General features: G+C 34.5%; 1 protein-coding gene across 2 annotated transcripts; it reads left to right on the top strand.

Moving 5' to 3' along the window:
- Positions 1-15: 15 nt before the first annotated feature.
- Positions 16-25,528, top strand: DNAJC10 (DnaJ heat shock protein family (Hsp40) member C10). 2 transcript variants are annotated; one of them, XM_085321934.1, is made up of 23 exons: positions 16-166; positions 456-815; positions 2,998-3,163; positions 4,971-5,021; positions 6,498-6,580; positions 6,792-6,923; positions 7,827-7,920; positions 8,155-8,232; positions 10,379-10,422; positions 10,772-10,909; positions 11,923-12,012; positions 12,431-12,544; positions 13,437-13,551; positions 15,259-15,386; positions 15,639-15,755; positions 16,769-16,870; positions 17,955-18,110; positions 19,520-19,653; positions 21,040-21,093; positions 21,476-21,623; positions 22,418-22,537; positions 23,713-23,829; positions 24,412-25,528. In XM_085321934.1, the coding sequence occupies exons 2-23, from the start codon at positions 615-617 to the stop codon at positions 24,421-24,423; spliced, it is 2,394 nt and encodes a 797-aa protein (XP_085178060.1). In that variant the 5' UTR covers positions 16-166; positions 456-614; the 3' UTR covers positions 24,424-25,528. The 2 variants fall into 2 exon arrangements, with proteins under 2 accessions (XP_085178060.1, XP_085178068.1); XM_085321942.1 differs by lacking the exon at positions 16-166 and adding an exon at positions 182-203.
- Positions 25,529-25,937: the final 409 nt, after the last annotated feature.

Genomic DNA, 25,937 nt, shown 5'->3' with positions numbered 1-25,937 from the left:
CGGCCCCAGGCCCAGGCCCAGGCCCGGGCCCCGAGGGGCGTCAGGCTTGTGCTCGCGAGAGGCGCCGCGGTGCCGCTGGCGCGGGGCCCCGCCGCGGCGGCTGCGTTCACCGCACCGGCCCGGCCCGGCCCGGCCCCGCCGAGCGAGAGGAAGATCTGCAGGAGAAGTGAGCAGCGATTACATATAGCTAGATAGATACCTATGTACGTGTGTGTATACCTGCATGTTCGCGCTCCCCACGTCTGTGAAGCTTTGCGTAGTTGCCTCCTCCGACAGCACGGAAAGCAGGGAGATCATTCTGTTAACTGTGCGGCCTTCAAGAGCACGCAATTAGTTATCAGGAAATATAACGTGCTTGTGCAGTCTGCAGGAGCTGGTAGCGTGGTTCCTGAATAATGTGTTCATTAAATAAGATGAAATACGTGCTTAATGGCTTCCCCCCTACTTTTTTGTAGATTGTGATTTCTGCGAGATTTGTGATGTGAAGTAGGACAACCAGAACTTTGAAGAACCTAAATACAACTRTACTTCTCCTCTGTATGCTCGGAGACTCACTGTCAGCTCCTCTCAAAGCGTGCTCAGGCCAGAACCTGTGAACTTCCAAAGACTTCATAATGGAGTTCTTGTTATCCAAAGGAGATTATGTTAGATACTTTAAAAGATCTTTATTAGTAGCTTTAGTATGTCTAATAGTTCTTGTGTGCACTGATCAGGACTATTATAGTTTACTTGGAGTATCCAAAGAAGCAAGCAGTAGAGAAATCAGACAAGCTTTCAAGAAACTGGCATTAAAGTTACACCCTGATAAAAATCAGGTAAGTTACTTCTGTAACAGGTCAGTGCTGCTGGATTAAACAAAAAGTCTTTTTATTTTAAATGTTGCTTTGTTGATTTAAGGCATGTTTGAAGTAATATAGCCACCCAAAACATGGTTCAGCTTAGATTATCTGCAGAGGTCACTTAAAAAGGGGTAGATGGGTAATACATTGTTGTATTGATCTTAGGCCATACTAAATAGCTGTTGTAAAAAGAAAAGCAAGAGCGTTCAATCATATTTTTATGAACAGAAGAATAATTTTTGTCTGTATCACTTTACGCTTTTGGTAATCTGATGGGTTTGTCTCTTTCTGTTTAGCTGTTATTTACCATTCCACTACTGTGAAGTCTCATCTAAACAGCAAACAACGCTAGACTGTACTGAGACATCAATCTCCAAGGATTAAATAGGACAAAGCAAAAAATCTGGGACTGCCTAGGCATGATGAGGGAGGGTAATAAGAAGCCATAGAATGACAAGAGTAAGAAGATTGGGAACAGTTCAGTGTAGTCTGTGGTAGCATATTTTACAAAAGACAATGTCTTTTTATTTTAATTTAGTTTTCATGAATTTTCTCAAGATTTTCTGAAATAATCAGAAATTCATGGGAAAGATGAGGAGTCTGATCATTAAATAYATGTATAGCTGAACATATACAGAGCCYTGGAAGACAGTGTTCCATGTGCCTGCACAGGGCACATTGAAGTATCTGAARTGCTAACATTTTTGTAATGGATTTGAACCTTAGAAAGCTCAAAGGGAAAAACATCAGACAAACTGTAGTGTGAAATAAGGAAGTATAAATGTGTATGAWGTATGGAACCCTGGATTACATGCTGAGGAGTATGTTTCAGGATGCCTCCTCTTCCTCTTTTTTTSTAGAAGATGCATGAGCTTGTCCATAGATTAAGTTTTCTCAGTGGCAACTGATACACACCCTGAAACTAAATAGTCAAATGTCAACAAAGTTAGAAATACCAGCTTACAGGCGTTAACTGGTTATAATTTCCCTGTGTTTATACCTTCAAAATATTAATATTTCAGATCAGATTCTGTGGTTTCCAAGGTTTGTAAATACTACTAAAATACTACAGAAGTTTTTTTTTAATAGATTATTTTCCACATTAAAAATGGCATATAGGATATGAAGCAATTACATAAATTTAGTAATGTTGACTTATTCCATAGACCTCTATACGAACAGATCAAGAATCCTTTAGAAAGTGTCCTTTTGAAACAAAGTTTTAAGCAGAAGCTAAAACAATGGGAGAGTGCTATGGATTTTGCTCACCACAGTTGCACTGCACCAGCTCAGGACCRAAACTGCAGTTCAAAATGTGGTTGCAGATACTTTACTGCTCTAATACAGAAGCTACTTTGAGCCAAAACACTGTTTAAATAAGTAAGGAGGCCACTATAGTGTAAGATCAGAAGGGTGAGTCTGTCTTTATAGCAGAGGTTTTCGGATTGGGGGTAAGAAGGGGCTCTAGGGGARGTAAAAAAGCTCACCAGGGAAATGGCAAAGCTTTACTCAAATATTCTTCTTTTCATTCCTTGTCACTTGTGAAACAAGATATATTATAGCGGGACACAAAATAGTTGGGGAAAAACAGGGAACGCACTTCTGCAAGTCTACGGATCTTATACCAGAAGAACTCAGTGAATCTGCTGCTTTCAGGAGTGCAAGATATCTTCAGCTGGGAGATACACTGATGGTATTTTACCTGTTGTGAGAAGCAGGACTCCTGCTGTAGTTGGATGTATAGTCACACATGCTTTGTTATAATAAACTTTTTAAGATAATACAACCTGTTCAGGAAAGTTACCCTAGAAGGAGAGGGAAACAAACAACAGTTGGGAGAGTGCTCATTTAAAGGACGGGGATCACTGCAGTGTTACAGCCCAGCTATATATCCGAGTAGTCCACTTGGKATTTCAGTTGGTATCTTAGTGAGGATGAGCAAATGAGCAGAAGGCATCTCTGGCTTTAAGTCCTTCAGGCTCTTGAGGAAAACATTACTATAATTTATTTGGAGACTACTCTATAATGCAAGCTTCCACAAAGAGACCACAGACATCTTTGACTGGGATACAAAAGTATTTCCAAAGATTAATTTCTCAGCAGTATATGTACAGTACAGTTTATCAATTAGTTACTAATTGTAGTTTTTCTTAAATAGAATGATCCCAATGCACATGAAAATTTTTTGAAAATAAACAGAGCATATGAAGTACTTAAAGATGAAGATCTACGAAAGAAGTATGATAAATATGGAGAGAAGGGTCTTGAGGATCAGCAGCAGGGAGGTCGTTACGAAAGCTGGAACTTCTATCGCTATGATTTTGGTAAGTTATGATGTATGTTTGTGATTTGCTTAAAACAGTCATGAGGAAATGCAGTATTAAGATTTATGTGAGTTCTTTTTACACATTTCTAATTTAACGTTTCTCCAGATTTCTGCCTGCTCTTTTGTTCTCCTATAGCTGTCATTTTCTCTCTATTGACCCAGCTTTTTATTTACCCTTTTAATGACTATCCAAAAACCACCAAAAATTTATTAATCTACTTATCTAGCATTTTCTTCCTTTTATTTTTTTGATCACCTAACTTTTTGTGTGCCTTTTTTTGAAAAGGCAGAGTCTTTTTTTTTAATTTAAATTCCAGTSTTAGTGTTTCATCAGTATTAATTTTAACTCCTTAATGCCGGAAGACCATTTTGTTTGTTTTCCATTGACTTTTTGCACTTCAAAGTAGTCTCAGTGGATTTTGAGAGGAGTTCTTGCACTCACAAGTCCATTTTATAAACAGATAGAACATTAGAGATGAGTAAAACTGTAACAAAAACCGAAAACATAGTAAGAGGATCATACCTAAAAAGATTTTGAGATAAATTATTTGCTGTTTGTCTTACCAATTTTTTAGATAGTTGTCGGAAACTGACGGGGATGAACTGTTCTCAGAGCTACTGTAATAAAAGACAACTAAGTTAGAGCTGAGGAACATGGTTTGACTGRTGTGAAAAAAGTAAGCTGAAGTAAACCTCCACTTTGGCAAATAGATAAAGCCAATAAGCAAACTATATATATRTATTCTAAATACTTTGCTTTGCTTAGTCTGGTGTAAGATGTCCCAATCTATAAAATTAAGGTCAGTACAAATTGAAACTAAAGAGAGGCAACTGTCACAGAAGAATGAGAGTTGCCCTAGAAGTTCTTCAGYTAAACAAAGCTAAGAAATTTTCTGCCTGAAGTTGCATTGCTTGGCTGACAAATCAGACAATATCCTTGAACTTCYATTAAGCAGCCATTTGGAGTATATRTATCTATTTTATATATATGTGTGTGTGTGTAATATATTATGTGTAATATAAAAAAAAGTGTCTTGTCAACTGTGGAAATTAATTTCTCTTGTTATTTATTTGTATTTAATCTTTGAACTCCTCAGGTGAAATGGGATCTCACAATGTTAGGTATTGCAAAAGATCTGTAGCAATAGTAGTATAGTATCGTGCCTGTTTAATAGTATTTTTGGTATCCCTGTACTGCCTTGCTTGAGTACTCAAAATAGTTGACTATTTTTAAAYGACATTCTAGGTAGGACTGCTCAGTTTTTAGAACACCTATCTTCCTTATGTTTATTCTATGCGTTTTATTCCAGTGAAAGTACATGTTCGGTTAGTGGAAGAGTCTGTGGCTGAAAGAGCTCTATGATCTAATTTAGATAACCAGAGGTTGAGAAAGGAAGTGAAAGCTTCCAGACGTTACATATAATTCTCTCACTGACATGGTGTATAGAACTGAAGCTTCTTCAATTTTAATCTGTCAACCTCATTTTTCATCTGGCAACTGCTGTTCTTAATACTTTTGCTGTAACACCTTACCTATCTCATAATTAAACTGTATCTKGGTATAAAGTGACAGCTTAACTTCTTTGCTTACTCAGTGTAATCTACTAAAACACCAAAAGAACTGATGTAGTGTGGAACATGAGAATAAACTAAAGTGATGCAGTTTTGTGAAAACTAGCATTGCCAGCTTACTATTACAACTTAAGTGTACTGTCCTCAGTTTTGTGTCTTGTAAACAAAATTATAGTTTGATTCTTTATTTTAAAGATGCAGAAATAAAAAGCAACTGTTAATTTTTTTGATAGGCATTTATGATGATGATCCTGAAATTATAACGTTGGATAGAGGAGAATTTGGTAAGTTTTAAATAGCTATCTGTTTGCCAAAATATCAACCCAGAGTAACAGTTTTTTGATTCTGAGCTGTATACCATATATATCTCTTACATATCTGTCGCAAATCTGTCAGAAAATCATCTTCAGATGAGACAAGCAAAACCAAAAAACCCTTGACACTTCCTGGCAAATACCGGTTAGCAAATAGATTGGTATCAACCGATCAAGTTGGAAAGATATTTTGTGATGCCTAGTAARAGGAAGTATTTAATTTAAAATTTTGTTTATCCTGTTTATCATTACTCTTTTGCAGTCTCAGTTGTCACCCTAAGTTTCTGATTGGGCAGTTCAGTCAATTGCAGTTGAACTTCTGATTGTCTAAAAATGCAGTTGATAGAATTTACTTTCTATTATATTTCTATTTGTTTTTCTGAAGTGAAAACTAGATAATTGTGTCTTGCACAAGACATTCAAGAAGGTGACATCAGAGATGGGAAACATAGCTAAGTAAAACAAGGTCTGGAAAGATAACACTTTCACAGAGTTCATCCATTCTTTTTTCTTCTAAAAGTCATAGCTAAGTTTTTGTAATTAAAAGAGACTAGAGAGAAATGTCATCTTTTGTGTCATATTCATCTGTATTTTGAGTGTGGTTTCCTTTGTACAAGCTGGATTTACAAGCTGAACTATTTTGTAGACTGTTCTGATCACAAAAGCTCATAATGTTCTACATGTGAACTTGGACTTCCTTTGGTTAATTGGTTTGCAGAATGTACACGTTCCTTAGTGTCCTTGTTTGTGATGACTTTTCAATGTAGGCAAATACAACTTAAAAAATTCACTATAGAAATTTGTGCCCAAAAATGGAGAGGCTGAAAGCCATGTAATGCAAGCTGATTATGTACATGTGTGTGTGCACATGTGTGTGTTTATATTTAGTAGTGAACTTAATTCTTTATTCTTCCCTTGGCTTCTCTAGTAATTATTTTGACTTTCATTTTAAATGACATTTTCAAGTGTTAGACAGGGAGTCTACATAAAACAGATGGCCTGGTGGAACCCAGCAAAAACGTAAAGCAGTTATAAGGAACGGGAACATTCTATTGGGTATAACTGGTTTAGTACTTTTATTTTGTTGTTAAGGTAACCAAACTTACACTACCAAAAATATCAGCGAGGTTAATCTGTGAAGGGTATGTTTTTATGTTTTTAACTTCTGCTTTTTTAGTAGCTCAATTAAGAGAATGTAAACAAATGTTGAGAATTAAGCTGCTAATATCCTTCCAAGTGTGATTTTCACGTGCCTGCTTATACTAGCAAGTATGTGCAAGCAGGATGCAATTTTTATCCCATCTGAGTTACTGTTATTAACTTATCTAATACATAAAGAAATACTTAATTCAGCTTTTAGGAAAAAATACAGTAAAATGTGYGTTCTAGATACAGCTACATTGTAGATATACATTACTTTTATATAATTTTCTTCTTTCAATCTAGATGCTGCTGTTAACTCTGGGGAACTGTGGTTTGTGAATTTTTATTCTCCTCGATGTTCCCACTGCCATGAGTTAGCACCTACGGTATGTATGTACAGCAAGTGAATTAACAATGAAAAAACAGTTCAGCAGCATTGTTTTTGGTCAGCATAAAATTCGGTCAGGTGGATTTCTATGCTGAAGCTGAAACCGAAGATTACAATTCAAGATACCAGGAGTAAAATGTGCTATTTTTTCATAATTTCATTATAGAAAAATTATCCAATTTTCTTTTTTTTTTCTTTTTTTTTCCTAGTGGAGAGAGTTTGCTAAAGAGATGGATGGAGTAATACGCATTGGAGCTGTCAACTGTGGAGATAATAGAATGCTTTGTCGAATAAAAGGGATTAACAGTTATCCCAGTCTGTATATTTTCAAATCTGGAGTGGTGAGTGATAAAACTTTAAACATTTTCAGAAAGATTGAAATCCGGAAGACTATTTGTTTAGATATTTGTTCAATCATAGGTCTCCATATAAAGATTATCTTTTCATTTGTCTAATTTCCTTTTAACAAATTAGGGGATTTTTCTTCTTTCACCTTGGTTAAATTAATGTAGGCATTTTCACTTTGATTCAATTTGTAGAGCAGTTAACCTCAAAAATAGATACATGCTTTATAAAATGTTTTTTTTCAAATCATTCTACCGTGCCATGTATCACTTCTGATGTAAGTAGATATTTTCAGCTATGCTACTGTAGCAAAGCAATGAATCTGAGTACTTGAACAGCCGAAATAGTTTCTATGACAGTGTTAAAAAGGAGTTTTCAGATAGAAAAAATAGTCTGCATTTTGAAACTAAGTAATATCRCTGTGTATCTAAAGAAACTTGGAATTTGGTTCCACAAAGTTTCTTCTGCAGTAGCAGTGTTGTGTACTTCATGCTTTATACCTGCCTGTTGAGAATTAAATAGTAATGCCAGGGTGGTGTACAAATCACCTTTGAATAGTTAGGTATGTTTTGACAGTGATAAGCTCTGAGAAGCTGGAAGAGAGTTTTGCAAACACTGAATGGACTAATGCAAGCAATTTTATTTTTATTTAAATAGAAATAAAATTAATGGGAATTGATGTTTGTAAGGCTTAATTATCCTTGTGTTGCTGACTTGGGAAGGAGATTGCATGTTACAAAATTCAAATCAAGATTAAATTCCAAACATTCTGCTGTGGGAGGAAGAGAACAGTTGGAGCTAGGTTTTCTTTTTTGGGGTCCAGCATTGCGTAAGTGCTAGTRTTAACAATGCTATTATATTTTATAAATATTACAGATTTTATTTTTTGTCTTTTGTAGCAACCAGTGAAATATTATGGAGACAGGTCAAAAGAGAGTTTAAAGAACTTTGCTATGCAATATGTTACAAGCACAGTCACTGAATTATGGGCAGGTAATGTCAATGTATTTTGTTTGGGGTGTTTTTTTTTTTTACATTGTTTTTACAATATAAAAGGTGGCAGAAACTATAAAATTGAATCTGTCAGTCTGTCAGCTGTTGCTAAGTGTTATCTTTGAGATAAAAAGTGTTTACTGTAATTTTGGTAATAAGAAACCTTCCTGTTTCATAGCTATATTTAAATATATGAAACCAGTCAAAAACTTATGCAAGTTGTTTCATTCTTAGGGAACTTTGTTAATGCCATTGAAACTTCATTTGCTTCTGGTGTTGGTTGGCTGATCACTTTCTGTGCCGAACGTGGAGGTAAGCATACTATATACCTTTCAAATAAGGCAAACAGGAAGCTAATGCTTTTATTGATAATGGCATAATCCTTCTTGCTTCCTTCTTGAATAAAGTTCATCAAGATCTTTTAGACAATCGCAGTATGTGGACTGTGAATCATATAAGTTCCATTTTAGAGGCCATTTGGCAGAAGGACATCAATAGAAAGATTATCCTATTGCATTTCTGTAATGTCACGTGCGTCACTAAAATGGCACAAAAGTATAATGCCTTCAGGAARGAAACTGGCAGAAAAGGCCTCTGCAGTTTCCAGCTTGGGCTCAAATRACAAATACTGTATAGGTGCACACCGTCTTGTCATGATACATGGGTAGAAGGATTTCCCCCTTAAACCACCACTTACCAAAAATTGGCTAGATATTCTCTCAAGACTGCTAGTAACATCCCTTTTTGCAATACGATTTTACRTCTGATGGCCAGTCTGTATCTGATACTCACTTGGTTTGTAAAAATTAGCACAGTTGTTTTAGTTGCTGGGTTGGTTTGTTTTTTTTTCCTTCTAATAAGCCAATATATTTTGGAATGAACAACATTCGGCCCCTTAATGTTTCTAGAAGAAATTAATGTCAATTAGACAATTAGCAATGTTATCTTAACTGTTAGATAACTTTTTTAAGAATAAGTGCATGAGCCTGAGATGTTTATTTCCCATATAGACAATCTAATAGACTACAGAGTCAAAATCAATTGTTTTATGACTTTCCACATATTATTTTAGGATTTTTAGTATTATATTACAATATATGTATAGTTTATGTGTGTGTATGTATGCACACAACAACTGTGATCAAATGTTAAAATTGTGAAGCACCATAAAAATTTTTTGAAAATGAAAATTTTCTAACCAGTTCTTAGAGTCWCTCCTATGCTGAAAATTGAAAAAACGGTAATAAAATCATGAGCTTTCTTGGAAGATTAGCCAATGAGGAGATTGATACTATGTAAGAACAGTATTTAAACCAATAACATTAGCTAATATAGATGCATCACTGTATTGCTGAATATGGTATTTACCCAAGTAATACCTGAGCTTTGTCTGTAGTTTAGCTTGCGTCTTCATTACATCTTAAGATTTTAGTGGATTTTCTTAGGTTTTAGTCCCAATGATCTTTTTGGTCTGAAACCAGTCATCACRCTTGCTTGCCACTTCTTCAAATGGTTTGTGAAGGGACAGAGATATCACTTGCTTCAAAAGCTTTTTAAACACTTCTTGATTGCTGCTAATTGAATAGAAAGATGTTATCTAATGTCTATAGAACAAATCATAGGTTAGGATTAGTCATAGTAATTGTCTTTGCCCACTGATTTAATTACAACATTTAGATTTGGATTGTTTCTGTAGTTTGTCACCAGTTTTGGGGGGAACAGTATTGTATACTGAATGCGATAAGGTTGCCTTAGTTTGCTGGTAGAGTTAAGGGAATTTGCTACACCTTTGACAAATAACATTTCCTCTGTCTTATGAGGAGACCTTTGTTCTGTGAAGTGAATAACCACAGTTCCAGTCTTGGCTTTACATTTGTTCATTGTTTGATTTCAAGTTGTAACCCTTTTGTCATTAAGATTTCAACTTTGGTGCAGTTAAAGTGGTGTTGATGCATTTTGTTACTCCAGAAAAAAAATCTACATCAGAAGGTAACTGTTCTGAGTATGTCTGGATGGGTGTTAGAACATATGATGTGTTTACTGTAGTGAGTAGTTACTATTTGAAACATAGCAAATTAATATTTCCATTGAAATCTCATTCCATGACAGTATGTAAATGAATTTTTTACTTTTTTCTTTTTTAACATTGATTCATGTAAGAAGACATTTTAAAGGTCAATCTTAGTAAGGCAAATATTTTTAAAATGAGAATTCTATGTTGATGAATCAATGGAATAGTTCTTAAGCAATTTTAATTTAGAGTAGACAACAATCAAGTGCTAATTACTAGACTTTACTACTTTGAGTCACTGAAATGCTGGATAAATAGCCAGGAAGCACACCTTTTGAAATGGTTATYTTTGTAGGGAGGAAGAGGATAATTCTAAATAAGAGTAGGTTTAGTGAATTAGTAATTTGAAGTTTTATGTTCGTAAATAAATTTATTTTTGTTTTGCAGATTGTTTGAGTTACCAAACACGCCTTAAGCTTGCTGGCATGTTGGTAAGCAAAGTTTCACTTGAAAGCATTACCTGTTATATTTGAAACAAAGTAACAGAAGTGAAAGCATGAAGTTGTCAGAACTCTCACTGACTTCGGTGGAACTAAGTCTTCACCCATTAGCTTTTGAAAAATGCTAAATATTTTTTATTAATGGCATTGGAATGTCACTAATTTTTTTWAAAAATTTATAAAATGTGACTGAATTAATACTAATCACTGAATTATGATGTGAAAGATCCTCCTTCYGCTTTYTAAATGTAGTATATAATTGATTGTATTGAATTTTCAGAAGTATATCTGAACCTGAATTTGAAAATACTGTTCTTTGTTTTTTGCTRTTTTATTACAGGAAGGTCTTGTTAATGTAGGTTGGATGGACTGTGGCACCCAGGGTGAGCTTTGTGATAATTTAGATATCTCATCTAGTACTACAGCATACTTTCCACCTGGAGCCACCTTAAATAACAAAGAGAAAGGAGGTGTTTTGGTACGAGTTGCTTCTAAATAGTACGGTATTTAGACAAAACGCTTTTATACACGGGTATGTGTTTACATCCCTCATAGTCTCTAAGGCAGTGATCTCCGATGGGGTGTTCTGGCAGGGTGAACAGGGGCATGTACAGTATCAGCAGCCTGTAGACTCTGCCCAGCCACCTCCTCAGGAGCCTCCCCGAGCAGCTCTGGGAATCTGGAGGGGGGGTGTGCTTTGTGACTGCCCCAGGAATGAGTCCTGAAGCTGCAGCCCAGTTATCCTGGGCAGGCTGGGGAGATTTGCCATGCATCTGCAAATTTTATTCCAGAAAGAGCATGTCCCAGGTATCACAACTTTGAGAAATACTACTCTCAACGGAGTACTGGCRTATTTGTGATAAAGTACTCCTACAATATCTGTTGGTATGGATTATATTATTCCTCTCTGTTCTATTATTGCAATCTCCTCCTACATTTGTATGGTAGTTTTAACTTACTTAAATTTCTCAATTTGAAGCATGGCTTTTTCCTTCATTGTCACWACTGTCATCTATATCCTCTAAAGGAGAAAATTAAACTCACAACTTACATGCTTTCAACTTTGTAGCCTACCAACTTTGAGTTGCTGATCCCTATTCATTCCTAATTTTTACATATTACTAAAACTTAGACATCTGAACAGTGCAATTAGGGAAGGCTTGTGAAACAGGGTTTGAAATCTTGTAAACTGGATTTGTAGAACTTGATTTGAGGTTTGATTTTGAAACTTACTTTTTGGACATGTTTTGACAAAATATGATATCTTAATATTATGGRAAAACAACTGAAGAGTATTCTGAGGATGGTGTTTGACTTCTTTTTCATATATAGAATTTCAYAATCAAATACCATGTTATTAACTGTACTCTTCAGTTGATGAAAAGGAACTAATCAGAATAATTCCTCTGAAAATTTGAATGTTTGTCATCAACAACCAGGTTGAAATTGATACATTCCTTATAATAAATAGATCTTCACTTTCCTTTCTAGTTTCTTAACTCCTTGGATGCCAGAGAAATATATCAAGAAGTAATGCAGCATCTGCCAGACTTTGAAATTATCTCTGCAACATCATTAGAGGTAAGTAAGTCTTAAAAAATGTTCTAATTGTCTCTAAATCATATATTTTTATATTTCTCATCAGTTATTATTTCTATGTTTTCAAATCCTGTTGGTACAATAACCTMGTCTTTCTCTAGCTGACAATGTTTTTTTTTCTCTAGCCAAAATTGCTTAATGCTGTTTATCTGCATTTATTTTTATATTTTAGCACAAAAAAAGTAGAGTGATTTTATATATATGATTTTATATATATGTATATATATATATACACACACACACACACACACACACACACACACATATATATATATATAAAAATCAGGGATCAGGTAAACAATTGGATGTTTGCCTTTCTAAAAAATTACAGGAATTTATAAATTGATAGAAATTAGAAATAACTTTTTTGTCTCTTTTCTTTCTTTCCTCCCATTTTAAGGACCGTCTGGCTCATCATCGATGGTTGCTTTTCTTCCAGTTTGGGGAAGGTGACAAATCAAGTGTACAGGAATTTAAAAAACTGAACTTTCTACTTAAAGATGAACATATTCAGGTGTGTTAACCCCCATTTGCATTCAGAAACAAGTCAATATGTTGTTCCTTATTAGTAGCTGTTATTACCACTTGCCACTTCTGGTACTGGAAGAGATACGATATACTACGGTAGCATCTTGAATGATGCTTTTTAAWTTAAAGAAGACAGTGAGGTTTGTACAGTCTAAATAACTTAAAAGTAGTTAGGAAAGACTGTCTTCTAAATCTCTGTCATAGGAAATGTTACTGCAGATCTCATTTAGTTAAGAATTACTGTGTGGCATGTTTGATAGAAGGCTGCGTCAGTCAAAGGAACCAACATTYGAAAATAATGGCTGTATTCAAGACTTACCTTGTTCTGACATTTGTGCTTAGGTAAACAAACCATTATGCTTCAACATCAAATTGATGTATGTGAAACTATTTTAAYTATTCAAAAAACCCTATAAATATTATCTTGAAAATATTCTTAATAAAAAGAAACTAAATTGTAAACTTTTAGATGTAATTCAAAGTTCATATTAAAGACATGATGCACCATGTTATTCTATAATCTATGGATTTCAGAAGAATTGTTGCATCAACTAGATGGTTTCTAATGTATTTATTTTAGATGTCTTTTGCTTCTTCATTATATTATTTGGAGGTGGAAAAAAAGATGCTTCAACGTTTGATTCCCTATTCTGGCCTTTAAGTTAAGAACAACTTAATAGAGCTGTGATAATAGTTTTCCTCAAACATTGTAGTCATAAGATTTTCCTAAGACCTTTRTTATTTATAAAAGGCTGCTACTATTTCATTTTTTTTTACCTTTTGGTTTTAAATGTATCYTAACTTACRCTGCTTTCCAGGATATGTTAATCTATATAAATTGGGATGCCTTTATTAAAATGGTGGTATCTATTAAATAGGTCGGCAAGTTTGACTGCCTTTCCGCACCAACCATCTGTAATAAACTGTATGTCTATCAGCCATGTTTAGCAGTCTTCAAAGGAAAAGGAACTGAAGATTATGAAATTCATCATGGTAAGGGAAACTTTAACAAGTTTAAACAATTACAAAATCCCTTTGAGGTGACATTATCTTTGGCAAACTGCATTTGTTTTACAGAAGAACAGCTTTTGTAATTTTTTTTTTTGTTATGCAGTCATCAGACATGTATTTTGTCTTTGCTATCTCATCTGTTTCAAAGATGTTTCATGTCCTTTGAATACAAAAGGAATGTGCAAAGCTGATAAGACAGCTTCTGCTTTTAGTAGGATAACCAAAGAATGCTTTAAGGCATACCTTTAAAGCTTAATGCCGCTTATTCAGTGTTGTCAACTTGAAGAACTTGCATTTGATTTCATGTGTCCTTGCACTGAGATTAATTTCATGTTTTGTTGATTTCACATCCAAAAAAATCTATATCCAGACTTTACTGCATATGCGCTTCAGAAATACTATAGTTTGGTTCTAGGTAAGATTATGTTACTATGTTACAGTGTCCCTTCCAAAGGATTCAAAAAGGTCAGTGGAAAAAGAAGACYGATACAGAACTGTAGCAAGCAACAATCAGTAGCTCCAGAATGTGGCACAAGGGCCTTACACAGGACAAGGTTCTGATTTTTCAGCCTCCGAAGTATTAGAAATATAGCTTGCAAGAAATTAAAGCAAAAAACTCAGTATTGTAATAAAGAAAAATGGAAAAAAGTTTTTTGACTGACCAGAAAAATTAGTTATATTTAAAAGGACAAAGATGATCCTGTAAATCCAGTCAGGTAAAGCCTTATATACTCTCTGTAACCTTTACTGCTGGAGATTTAGGATGTTTTACAAGAAGCCAGCAGATTGTCATGTACATGTAGCATTTCTAGAACTTCTTATAATGGCATAAGATAACAAACARCACAAGAGAAAAAAGTTAGACTACAAATATGTATATTCTTTTCTGAATGGCTTGTTTTGCTGTTTACAAAACGGATGGCATCTACAAATCTTGACAACAGTCATCTCATTTCAATATTTATATTTTAATATTAAAAAGGGTCAGGCATTTCTATATGCTGCATCAAAGGGCTTCAACAGTTTAAAAACTGAGAGCAATAATAAATCTTAAGTCATTGTGCAGTGACTTCACATTTAGTTTCCTTGAAGCTTTTTATGGACAGTTAATTTCAAGACACAGACTGTCATATCTGCTGGCAAATATGCATATGAAGGGTATGAAGAGACTTGATCTCTGACCACTGAAGCTRTGCCAACAAGAACTTCATTTACACCTGAAAAGCTGTGATTTATCAGTACRATTTCTTTTGCTTGAAGTTTTTACTATGTCACTACCTTTGCCAAGGAAAATGTATATCTAGGGTAGTAATTCTTAATTCCAGCAAATACTAGTAGGCTGATAAAACAGCCAGTAGTCTAGTCATAGAAACATTCTCTGTGAAGGATGCTTGTGCTATTTTGTCATGGATGAAATATTTATTTGGCTAATGTCAGCTAAATATTCAATTCAATATTTAGCCAAATAGCAGGTATAAAGAGACAGTACGTCTTCCCTATGTGTTTTCAGGCAGTTTAATGCCATCTTCTTGCGTGAAGGTGAGACAATACCCACTCAGTTTATTTGAGGAGGCCTTGTTTAATGGTCAGTAAAGGAAACTGAAGGATTCCCACTGCTGTCAGTGAGTTTTTGGGTAAGACTTCTCATAGGGAAAAATAAAGTTTCCTTTCTACATTGTCCTTTTGAAGGAAAGAAGATCTTATATGACATTGTTGCATTTGCCAAAGAGAGTGTAAACTCTCATGTTATCACATTGGGGCCTCAGAATTTTCCTGACAAAGAGAAGGAACCGTGGCTTGTGGATTTCTTTGCACCAGTAAGTATTTAATATCTACATTTCCCTTTATCTAAAAAYTGTCATGTAACTATGTAGCAAAACACTAGCAATATCTTGAAAGTCTCCTTCAGCATCATGAGACAGCAATTCTTTTCTCAATTTTTGATGCAGTAGTTTTTGTCTTTAGTAAAATCTATTGTCAAAGAAACATATTCATTACAACCAACTCACATTCTCCTGGGAGCTAACTACAGAGAAAGCAAGTGCACTTACTTGTATTTTGTTTTCTAGTGGTGTCCTCCTTGTCGAGCTTTGTTACCAGAACTGAGGAAGGCATCCAAACATCTTTATGGTCAGCTTAAATTTGGAACATTAGACTGTACTGTGCATGAAGGGCTTTGCAACATGGTAAGCTGAAGGAGTTTGAAAAATTGTTTCAAAGAATTTTGCTTTCTTACAGGATTTGGATTTGGTCCTGTTTCAAGAGGTTCTTTGAAGGCATAAAGTACATAATTTCTACAGATAATGCATAAATGCAAAATACAGGTTAAATTTTGTTCTGGTCTCATAGTGCTTTTGGATCACTGTGGAAATGGCCAGAATTTATCTTTTTTTTCTTCTTTTATTTTTTTTTCTTTTTTAAGAGGAAAAATGAATTGAAACAGGAAAAAGAAGCAGAACCGGAAAGGTTTTTTTTTTTTTTCCCTGTATATAAATATATACATGCAYTCATTTTTTGCTCTTCACACAGAAGGGTAAGAACAGTAAAACACTTAAAAACGTAAGATTTATGTTGATGTAAAACTTTTTGAAGATGTCTGCAAAACAGCTTATTTCAGTTTACGCTGGCTCTGGTTTTTGTTTTGTAAGGCTTAAGTAATGCAGAATCAATTTTAAAGTAAAGTGTATTATTTATTTGATACATTTACTAGAAAAATACAGTAATTGAAATAAAAAGACATTTTTAAAATCTTTCCCAATTTTTCATGTTTAAATTTGCTTAGCTTTTGCTTCAGTTGATTTAACTTGTTAGAAATTATTGTTATTACTTTCCCRCCATTCCAAAAAATACATTTGGGAAGCATTGTTGCAGCGGCACATTTTCTTGCTCATAAGAGTATCTCAACCTTAAAATATTTCTATTTATGTTGAAAATATAACTATCTTAAAACACACGAAAAATGTGTTAAAAAGAAAAAGTTTTAAAGTTTTATTTACATGTGCTCACACACATAGAGACTGTAGAATTCTAATCATGGAGGCCATCTGTATTTGATATCAAATAATAGTAATAATAATACTATACTATTATACTATTACTACTGCTATTAAATATAATAGTAAATAATAATAGTAATTATGCATGCAGTACAGTAGACCTAATCATTCCTTACAATTTCTCTTATTGTCTCTTTCGTTAGCATAACATTCGAGCTTACCCAACAACAGTTGTGTTCAATCAGTCTGGTGTTCATGAATATGAAGGACATCATTCTGCTGAGCAGATCTTGGAGTTTATAGAGGTATGTGAATTACAAGCCTTATTGCGGTCATGTTCTACATGCAGCTTATGTCCACCACATGTTATTTAGATGTAAAAGATTCTAAGATKTTTTTTTTAATTAATTACACTAATGAGATAAGGAGTGATGAAATYCTGTGAGGAAGAAGTGATCCCGCAACTGTCAGTCTGGGACTTGAAACCCGGTAGATTTATTTCCSTACTTCATCATGCAATTTCTTTGAGTTAATTTGCAAATCACTTAAGATATCTTCCTAATTCGCAAAATATTACTGATTCCTACATAGAGAGGATAAAGGAGTGAAAAAGATRTGGTGAAAATGCTGACGTACATACCTTAACATAGCAGAGGTTTCATATTTTTGTAAATTAACTTGCTGCCCTCTACAGTTTTCATCTATTCCTCAAATTTTGTTAACTCGTAGTAGTGCAAGTTCTTGGTACTCACCACTGTTACTACTTGACTTCTCATGTCTATCTTTCCTCTAGCATTTATGTTCTTTCAGTGGTAGATCCACACTTTGAGGACACTGTTCAGTGTCTCAGGCAGTCCCTAAACAGCAACCAAAATAGCACATGCAGGAAACGGCAGAGATGACCCTTTTCAAATATATGTGTTTTTTTTTAGTCAATATTCAGAGGCCCTAGTGCACCTTAAGCATTCATCTGCTTCCAGACTAAATAGCATAGCTGAGTCTTGCAATCTCCGTTCTTGCAGCTGAGCTGAGTTCTACTCCTCTTGTAAATGAACAGAAGTGAAGCTTCCTTCCCTCTATAGAGAAAAGGCAGAAAATCTCCCATTTGCAATCTGATTGTATATTTTTAACAGCTCTTGCGAGGGGATTAGGCATATGACTGTCAGGCTGACTTTACAGCTCTTCATCCTTCCCTGCCTTTCAGTGGCGTGGATCTTCCCTTCCACAGCAGCAAATCAGTTCCACTAAGACAGGTTTCTCAGCATTTTATACAGTCTGTTTTTATGTGGTGGCACTAGATAGGGATAACATTGTTGCAAAATATAAGATATAAGAGGAACTTATATAAGATGTATATAAGTATATATCTGTAAACTGTCTTTGCTTTAGGATCTTAGGAATCCATCAGTGGTCTCCCTAACGCCAGAAACATTCATTGAATTAGTTAAGAGACGAAAACGAGAGGAAATCTGGATGGTTGATTTCTACGCTCCATGGTGTGGGCCTTGCCAGGCTTTAATGCCAGAATGGAAAAAAATGGCCAGGGTAAATAGCATGCAAATGTTTATCTGCTTTTGTGTCCTGCTAATTCAAAYCATTGAGACTGTATATCTGCTGTCTTAAAGAATTGTCAAAATAGACTGATGATTAATATTTAGATATTAAAAAATATTTACAAAATAGGGAAGTCCTACCTGACAGTTTTATCTTGTTTCAGATACAGAGTGCTTGGTTGGGTTGGTCATTTTTTAAGGTTTAGTACATTTATATCATAATCAATTTTTCTATTGATGAAAGTGTGTTTTTCAACTTTTGAGAAGTTTAAGAATAACTTCCCTTGAAGCTTAACACTTTATGTAAATCTCACCTCTGCATTTTTTTAAAACAAGATCTCAGCGCTTAAAAGAAAAAATTTATCTGTAAGTTGGATAAGAATTGGTTGAAATAATCTGCCACTTTATCTTCAGTATGATCAGTAGTCACTTTAAGATTGCCTTAGACCTTGATGAAACCTCTGCTTTTAATTTCAAATTAAAGAAATTCAAAATTACTCATGTAAATTATTTCCTACATTATTGTTTTTTTCTGAAATCTTGTCKTCCTCACTGAAAGTAAATAAATGCCAAATTCCATCAACCTTAAGGTTGATAATCAGCTAAATTATATATGCTTTAGTAAGCATTTGTTGAGGAGATATTTTGGTTTTTTTTGTTTTGCAAGATTGCTAACTTTCTCTCACTTTCAAAGGTACTAGTACACGGGGTTGACAAGCACCCGGGTTTTCCTGGGCATGTTTTCGGGAATTTGAGCTAGAAGCTTTGGACAGAAACTATGGGCTTTGGAAACTAGTTCAGGACTTTCAGACATCTAGAATTTGCTCAGACTAGGAGCACTGTCTGGGATTGTGTATTCTGCTCAGATGTCTGTAAGGTATGATCAGCTCCATAGTACATATTCAGCAATCATCACCTCCTYTGCACATGAAACTGAGCAGGTGGTCTGGGCCTCTGCAACAAATCAGAGAWGCCTACGCTGCAATTTACAGCATATCTGCAGCGAGCCAGCGCAGAAGGACCCAAATCCAGGATGTGTCATAATTACTGAGTCTGTGAAATGAAACAACTAAATTTTTTGTTTGGAATCCTACTTGATAATTTGATAGTCTTTATACTAAATAACCACACTTGTATGACATACCCACCCATGTGGCAATGTACACACCTCATACTGAGTAACGTATGAGCATGGTGGGAGTGAACAAGTTGGTGATTCCCAGTAAATACCAATGATCCAATGACAGCAAAGAAAAAAGCGGTGTGATAATCTTGATTTGTTGTTTTTTTTTTACCAAACTAAGTATTCAAGTGATTAGGACTTACTTAAATTCTGAAATATTRCTGAAATTATGGTGTTATTTATTATCATGTTTGACTTACATTTTTTTTCCTTTTTAGATGTTAAGTGGATTGATCAGTGTAGGCAGTGTGGATTGTCAAAAATATTACTCTTTCTGTCAACAAGAAAGTATTCGGGGATATCCTGAAATAAGACTCTTTCCTCAAAAATCAAACACAGCTCAACAATATTAGTAAGTAGTTTACGTTTGGAAGATGTSACGTGAAACAAAAAGAATTTACGTGTTTTGCTGTATATAAAAGGTTAGGGAAGTAGTGTCTTCTGATTCTTGATTAACAATCAAAGCTATTAAAACAGGCTTCTGTGACATTGTCTTAGACATTGTTACTTCAAACAAGTGCAATTTCATGTAATCATTTCAGTTGACAGTTGATTAAGTTCAACTGTCTCAGGGACCTTTTTTCTTTTTTAACTGCTTGTTGTTTAAGGATTGCCATTTTTCTGAGTTCAGTAACCAGCTGAAGATGATGATGCAAGTCATATAATACAAGAATATTATTAGGTCTGATCCACTGCAACTTCATCTTTAGAGAACTGAGGTATATAGCCATTCTATTGTCCTTATAGGCAAGAGCTTGCTAATACCCTTGCAAAAATTGTTCTTTTATATTCCTAGTCATCTCTTTCATTATATCGTTACAGCACATAAATTCATGATCAAAAAAAATGCTTCTATGGAAACTGAAATCTAGCCAAAGAGAAACTCAACTTAGCGCTTAATTGCAGGCTCTGTAGCTTTGGACYGCTTGCTTTTATTTGACTCTTCTAGATAAAATTTCTATTAAAAGCAGTTTTTTTTTCCTTGCTGAGGACAAATAGGTTGTTAGATATGAGTGGTAAGCATTACACTCCTCAACATGACTTACCTGTTTCCAGCAAAAACATGCCAAGATATGATTTGGAAATAGCTCTTAAAATAAAACAACAACTCTCAGGTCATATTTTGACCAGACATTTTTATATTGAAAAAAATAAATTATTACAAAGTTGTAATAAAAGTTGCCAGTTCATCTTTTTTCTAATCTGTCACTGGAATTTCAAACTAAAAAATGTTCCTGAAGTCCAAATAATAAATCCTTATCAAATAACCGGTTTTCCCTTGTTTTTCCCCATCATCAGATTGAGTCAGATATACAGAATGTGCAAGTATTTTATTGTAATCAATGAGTATCAATTAAAAAATATACTAAAATATTTCAGTTTCATTCTCCTGCTTAATAGATCTTGCAATTTTATCGGGAGCTATTACCAAAGATCCCTCATTCAAAATACTTTCAGCTATCAAAGTTAATGAGTTAAGTTTCTTAATCTCTTAAAATAGAATTTTCTTCCTTTTCTTCTCTTTGTCTTCTAGTCCTTAATTGTCAGACCTGAAAGCAAAGTGATTTTCCAACCAGTAGAAATAGTCTAAAATATTTAAATTCGTTATTTATTTCGTCATCACCACTTTACAGAGGTTTTCTCCTCCCCCAACACAATTCAAGCATGCTGTATAACTGGAGATGATGTTCTATTTTTATTCTTTTTTATTTTTTTCTACTTTTTATTCTTTTCATAGCAGCTACAATGGTTGGCACAGAGATTCATATTCACTGAGAGGCTGGGCACTGGGGTGAGTTACTGCATTAAACTGTGTTCTTAAGCTGTTCACATAGTTTCCTTGCTAAGAGAAATTAATATCCAAAAGCTATTTAAGTCAAGGRTTAGAAACACTCAGGCTTCTTGTAAGATCGGTTAAAAGTCTCTACATCTTTTAACAAACTTTCACGTTATGGAGAAATAGGTATGTCTTATAGGCCACTCATTTCCTGAAGACTAGATTATTATTTGGTCTATTTTAAAAAGTAATTCTTTTACAGTATAAACTATAAAGCAGGGATTCCCAGCATATTAAAAATAATCCTTAATTTCAGAAAATTTTTCAGGCCTTAAATGGAATTTGGGTATGTTTAAAGTTTTGAATGCATTATGACTGTTTTTCTTCCTTTCCACAGATATTTACCCCAAGTTTCTGTAGACCTTACTCCTCAGAGTTTCATAGAAAAAGTTTTGAATGGAAAAGATCACTGGGTYATTGATTTTTATGCTCCTTGGTGTGGACCATGCCAAAATTTTGCTCCTGAATTTGAGATCCTGGCAAGGGTAGGTTTTTAACTATATTGGGGGMTTGTTTCTGTCTAATCATAATGCTTATGATACACAGGATCACATTCATCAGCACTTTATTTCTTAACAGTTAGCCAGAAATCACATACTCCTTTTTATCTACAGAAGAACAGATCTATAATATTTCAGTTTTTAAATACCTAAGTGTTGATTTCCAGGTTTGTTATGCATTTCACCATGATTTTTAAGTTTGAGGCATAATCAGTAGCTCCCCTTTAGTTTGTAATTCATCCTTGAGGTAGGCAAGTGTTGTCCTTTTTATACAGTAAAAAACTTAGTACAGAATGTCACCCTCAAGTGGTAACAGCAAGCAAGTTTCTCTTCATATTTTTAGACAAATTTGTTTATTTTCATACTAATCTGCTGTAATTTCATAATAGACACATCAAAATCATCACTAACCCACACCAATCATATTTTCAAAGTAGCTAAGGTATGGGAGCCTAATTCTATGTGGAAGTCAGCATTTGCCAGTCTCTTACAGGGGTGCACACACACAGGTYCTCTTTTGAGACAGACTTCAGCTTAGGATGGGCTCACCTATAAAACTGGTGTGCTTTGCYGTGAAACCAGMTAGGAGTGCTCCCTTATACACAGGATGACTTCTGATACAAGGTTAATGCTTTCAGAAACAAGCAAAGGATTACTTCAGGTTACTTTAAGCAACTTCTTTGTTTGTTTTTAGCTGCACTGCTTGCYTATTTGAGTTATTTGCTTATAGTCAGCCATGAAACTTGGTGTTTCTTTCTAATAAGTGTATTTCTTTTTAGACCATGAAAGGAAAAGTAAAAGCTGGAAAAGTAGACTGTCAGGCATATGCCCAGACTTGTCAAACTGCTGATATCAGAGCCTACCCTACTGTTAAGTTTTACCCCTATCAAGGAACAAAGGTAAAGTGTCTCCTTTGCGTACAACAGTGAGGTGATGCTGTTACTAGTGGATTTCATTTCATATTTAAGGCTCAGGAGAAACGATTTCTATAGCATAAAAGAGTATATTATATAGATATTAAATTCAAGAGATAAATTGTTGTAATCAATTCCAATAATATAGTTAAAATAGTAGGTACAATGGTACAATAATACTGTTTTACCAAAAAAAGAGTGAATTGCAAATTAATAGTGCGGTAAATAAAATGCGGACTTAACAGGAACCAGTTAATTTTGCAGGAATCTCATGTGCTAAAGTGTTCGTTAGCCATCACCAGCAGTAACAAAATCATTTTGGCTCAGGAGAAGTGTTCTTTCAGCATAAAGCATTTCACTATAATTTTGATTTAAATATTTGGGTTTTTTACAAAATAGAAATTTGAAGCAAAGCAGTTGTGCTCTATCACATAAAAAAGACAAACTTTATCCAAAACACTTCAATTGAAATCTAAAATGACTGTGTTGAAATCAACAATTTCCTATTTATGATATCCAGACAGTTCTAGATCACCTTTATTCTTGTAAAACAATTGACTGCTATTAAATTTCAAGAGTGTTACTGTTACCTTTTTGATTGTATTTATTAATGCTGAAGCTAAAGTATTCAACACACTCTAATAGTTAAGCCAATCCTTTTAATTGTACTTTTTTAACTGCATCTCTTCTGGGRAATACTAATACCTAATTCCAGAAATCTTTCCTCACATAATCCCGTAAAATTTAATGAGATTTTTCTATGGTAAGAATAGTGCCTTTTCCAGTCTCACTGTAGCAACCCACAATGTCAGATTTGGTGAACACTGACTATAAAATAGCCAAGTTTGTTATCTACAGGAAATACTTTGTTGAATAAATGGGATTATCACTAATTACCTCCAGTTCCATTTAACTTTAAATATCAAGACCAAATTTGTGTAGTTTTGAAAAATAGCAACTAAGAGCAGTTCTCACTATGAAGAGAATTAGTATTGTGAAAATTGAGACAAAAATATATTTCTGAATCATAAATCAACTCACCAAAGCCATCTTCTGTCTCCTATCATTCCTCCTGAATTTTATCTGAAAGTAAACATATTGTCTATTCACTGGATAGCACAGATAATATAGTATATGTTTTTGTTRTTATTATTTTCAAGAAAAATGTTCTCGGGGAACATATAGACAGCAGAGATGCAAAAGGTATTGCTGATCTCTTGAATCAAAAATTAGAAGCAATTCAAAATAAAGGAAAAAGAAAAAAAGCTAGAAGTAAGGTAAGAATTCTTATTCTCTGGTATTCTTCAAAGATTTATATTAATGTAAAGAATAGCCATTTAAAACAATGTTAGCCTTTGTTCTTTATGAAATGTTAAACACTSTATTTTCAAACAGTACAGGCAGGTTTTATTTCCAGTCTTGTTTTGGTTATTTGTCTTTCATCAAACCTACCTTTCCAAGTCCAGTTACAACATCAATTATTGCAAGACTTGACAGAATTTATAGATGACCATGGAACAGTTGCCATATAGAAGAATGGTTGAGATGCGCTATAGCCTGGGTGTAACCCTTAGACTAGACTTAGTAAGCAGGCAGCAAAATACAGAGACATCATATTAGTTCAAGACTGGAACTGTCGTGTTACCTCGCAAAGAAGATAGATATTAATACACAGCTGTTAAGAAGTATGCTGAATTCTATTTAAGAAATGTTTGACTAGCTGGGATCTCAAAATAATACTACAGAAAATTTAAAATCAGTTGTACACAGAGGATTGTACAGTTGTACACTCCTGTAATCTGGAGGATTTTTATTTGTTATTTCAGAATAAATTTTAATTCTGATTTTCTTATCACCAGGATGAACTCTGAGTGGTACTGGAGATGGACAATTTCAAAATACTCTGAAACTGTGAATATAGAAGATAGGTTACATTCGTGACAGKACAAAAGAACTGAAGACTAATTTGAGTTCTTGGGCACATGGAACTGCCTGTATGAGTTCTGCTTAACTCGGGGGAGAGGAAAGCATTTGGTTTTGGTAGAGGCATTCAAAGTACCTGCAAATGAACTCTGTGTGTCCCTCTTCTGATATACCAACTACCTTCTTCCTAATCAAGCATTGGCGCTGACCAGAATGGGGATTGTATCACTTTTGCCTACCCCTTTAGTACCTTATTTTGTTCTGTCTTTTTCCAAACACTTTTTGAATGTGGCACTCAGCCTGTGGCTGAATATGCAGTCAAAGCGTTCTGCAATGCAGAAACACAATGAGGGATTGTCTATTTGAAAGACAAAGAATTTTACCTGATGACAATTCTGCTTTGGCGTCATGTTGTTGTCTAGTCAGTTGCTAAAAAAAATAAAACCAATAACTGGTAGCAGGAGAGATTTACTCAATTGAGTAGTGTCCTTGAAAGGTATTTCCATATTGTAGCACTGGTGGTGGTGCCAGGATGACTAGAATTTGAAAAGCTTTTCTTGGTTGTTTGGTTTGGTTTGTTCTTTTTTTTTGTTTGTTTTCTTTTTTTAAATAATCAACAAAATAAATTAAGGACTTCAAACTCAGTGTATTCTTGACTTTCAAAGTTTGAACTATGCCATAGAAGTATCYGTGTAAGTTATTAGCTTGTAATATATTATTGCTGTTCAGTGTCTTCTTAAGAAGATGTTCTGTGGACATCTTTAACCTCTCTTGGTTTTGTACTGTTGCTTTCTCTACAGACATGTTTTGTTTTGGGAAGGTTTTTTACTCATCTTTTGGCTGGCAAGATAGCAAGTGCCTTTTGTCATTTAATAATGGACACTATATACAATGTCTCCTCCTACATCTTAATGTAATTCTCACTCTTTAGGGTAATATTTTTCATCGCTTCTCTATAAACAAGTGTGTGGCATTTATTGAAGACAACTATCTGCTGCATATGGAAGTTCTACTTCAAATAATTCCTTTTTTTCAATAAAAGGCTGCTGAGAACCTGTCGGATGGATTCTTCTCACCCCTCTCCATGTGTTTAGATTTGGCATAAGTAGTCACTGTAGCATGCATATTATGAATTCCTAAATACACTGTTGTCTGCAAGTGATTACTTACTTTATGAAGAAGGCAGGAGAAAATAAACAAAAAAGGGACGCTTGTTACTTTGAGGCATTCAGAAAAGAAAATGTATTGCATCTGTTTGGGGGAGGGGAGGGTGCTTTTTTAAAAAAAAAAATGAGGAAGGTCCTTCCATACCAAATAAAACCTCAAATTCAGCCGTAGTCTATACATTTGCAATTTCAATACAAGCTCTTGTTTGATCAGTTTTTGCATGTATGTTCCCACCTCCTCTGTTCCCACCTCTTACCTTCTCCTTGGGGAGTGATGTCACCGTTGCAAGTTCTTG

The sequence above is a fragment of the Rhea americana genome, unplaced genomic scaffold (genome assembly GCF_003343005.1).
Source record: "Rhea americana isolate MKP2758 unplaced genomic scaffold, rheAme1 scaffold_12, whole genome shotgun sequence".
Classification (NCBI taxonomy): domain Eukaryota; kingdom Metazoa; phylum Chordata; class Aves; order Rheiformes; family Rheidae; genus Rhea; species Rhea americana.
The sequence above is the reverse complement of the archived record's forward strand: the minus strand, read 5'-3'. Positions and strand labels throughout refer to the sequence as shown.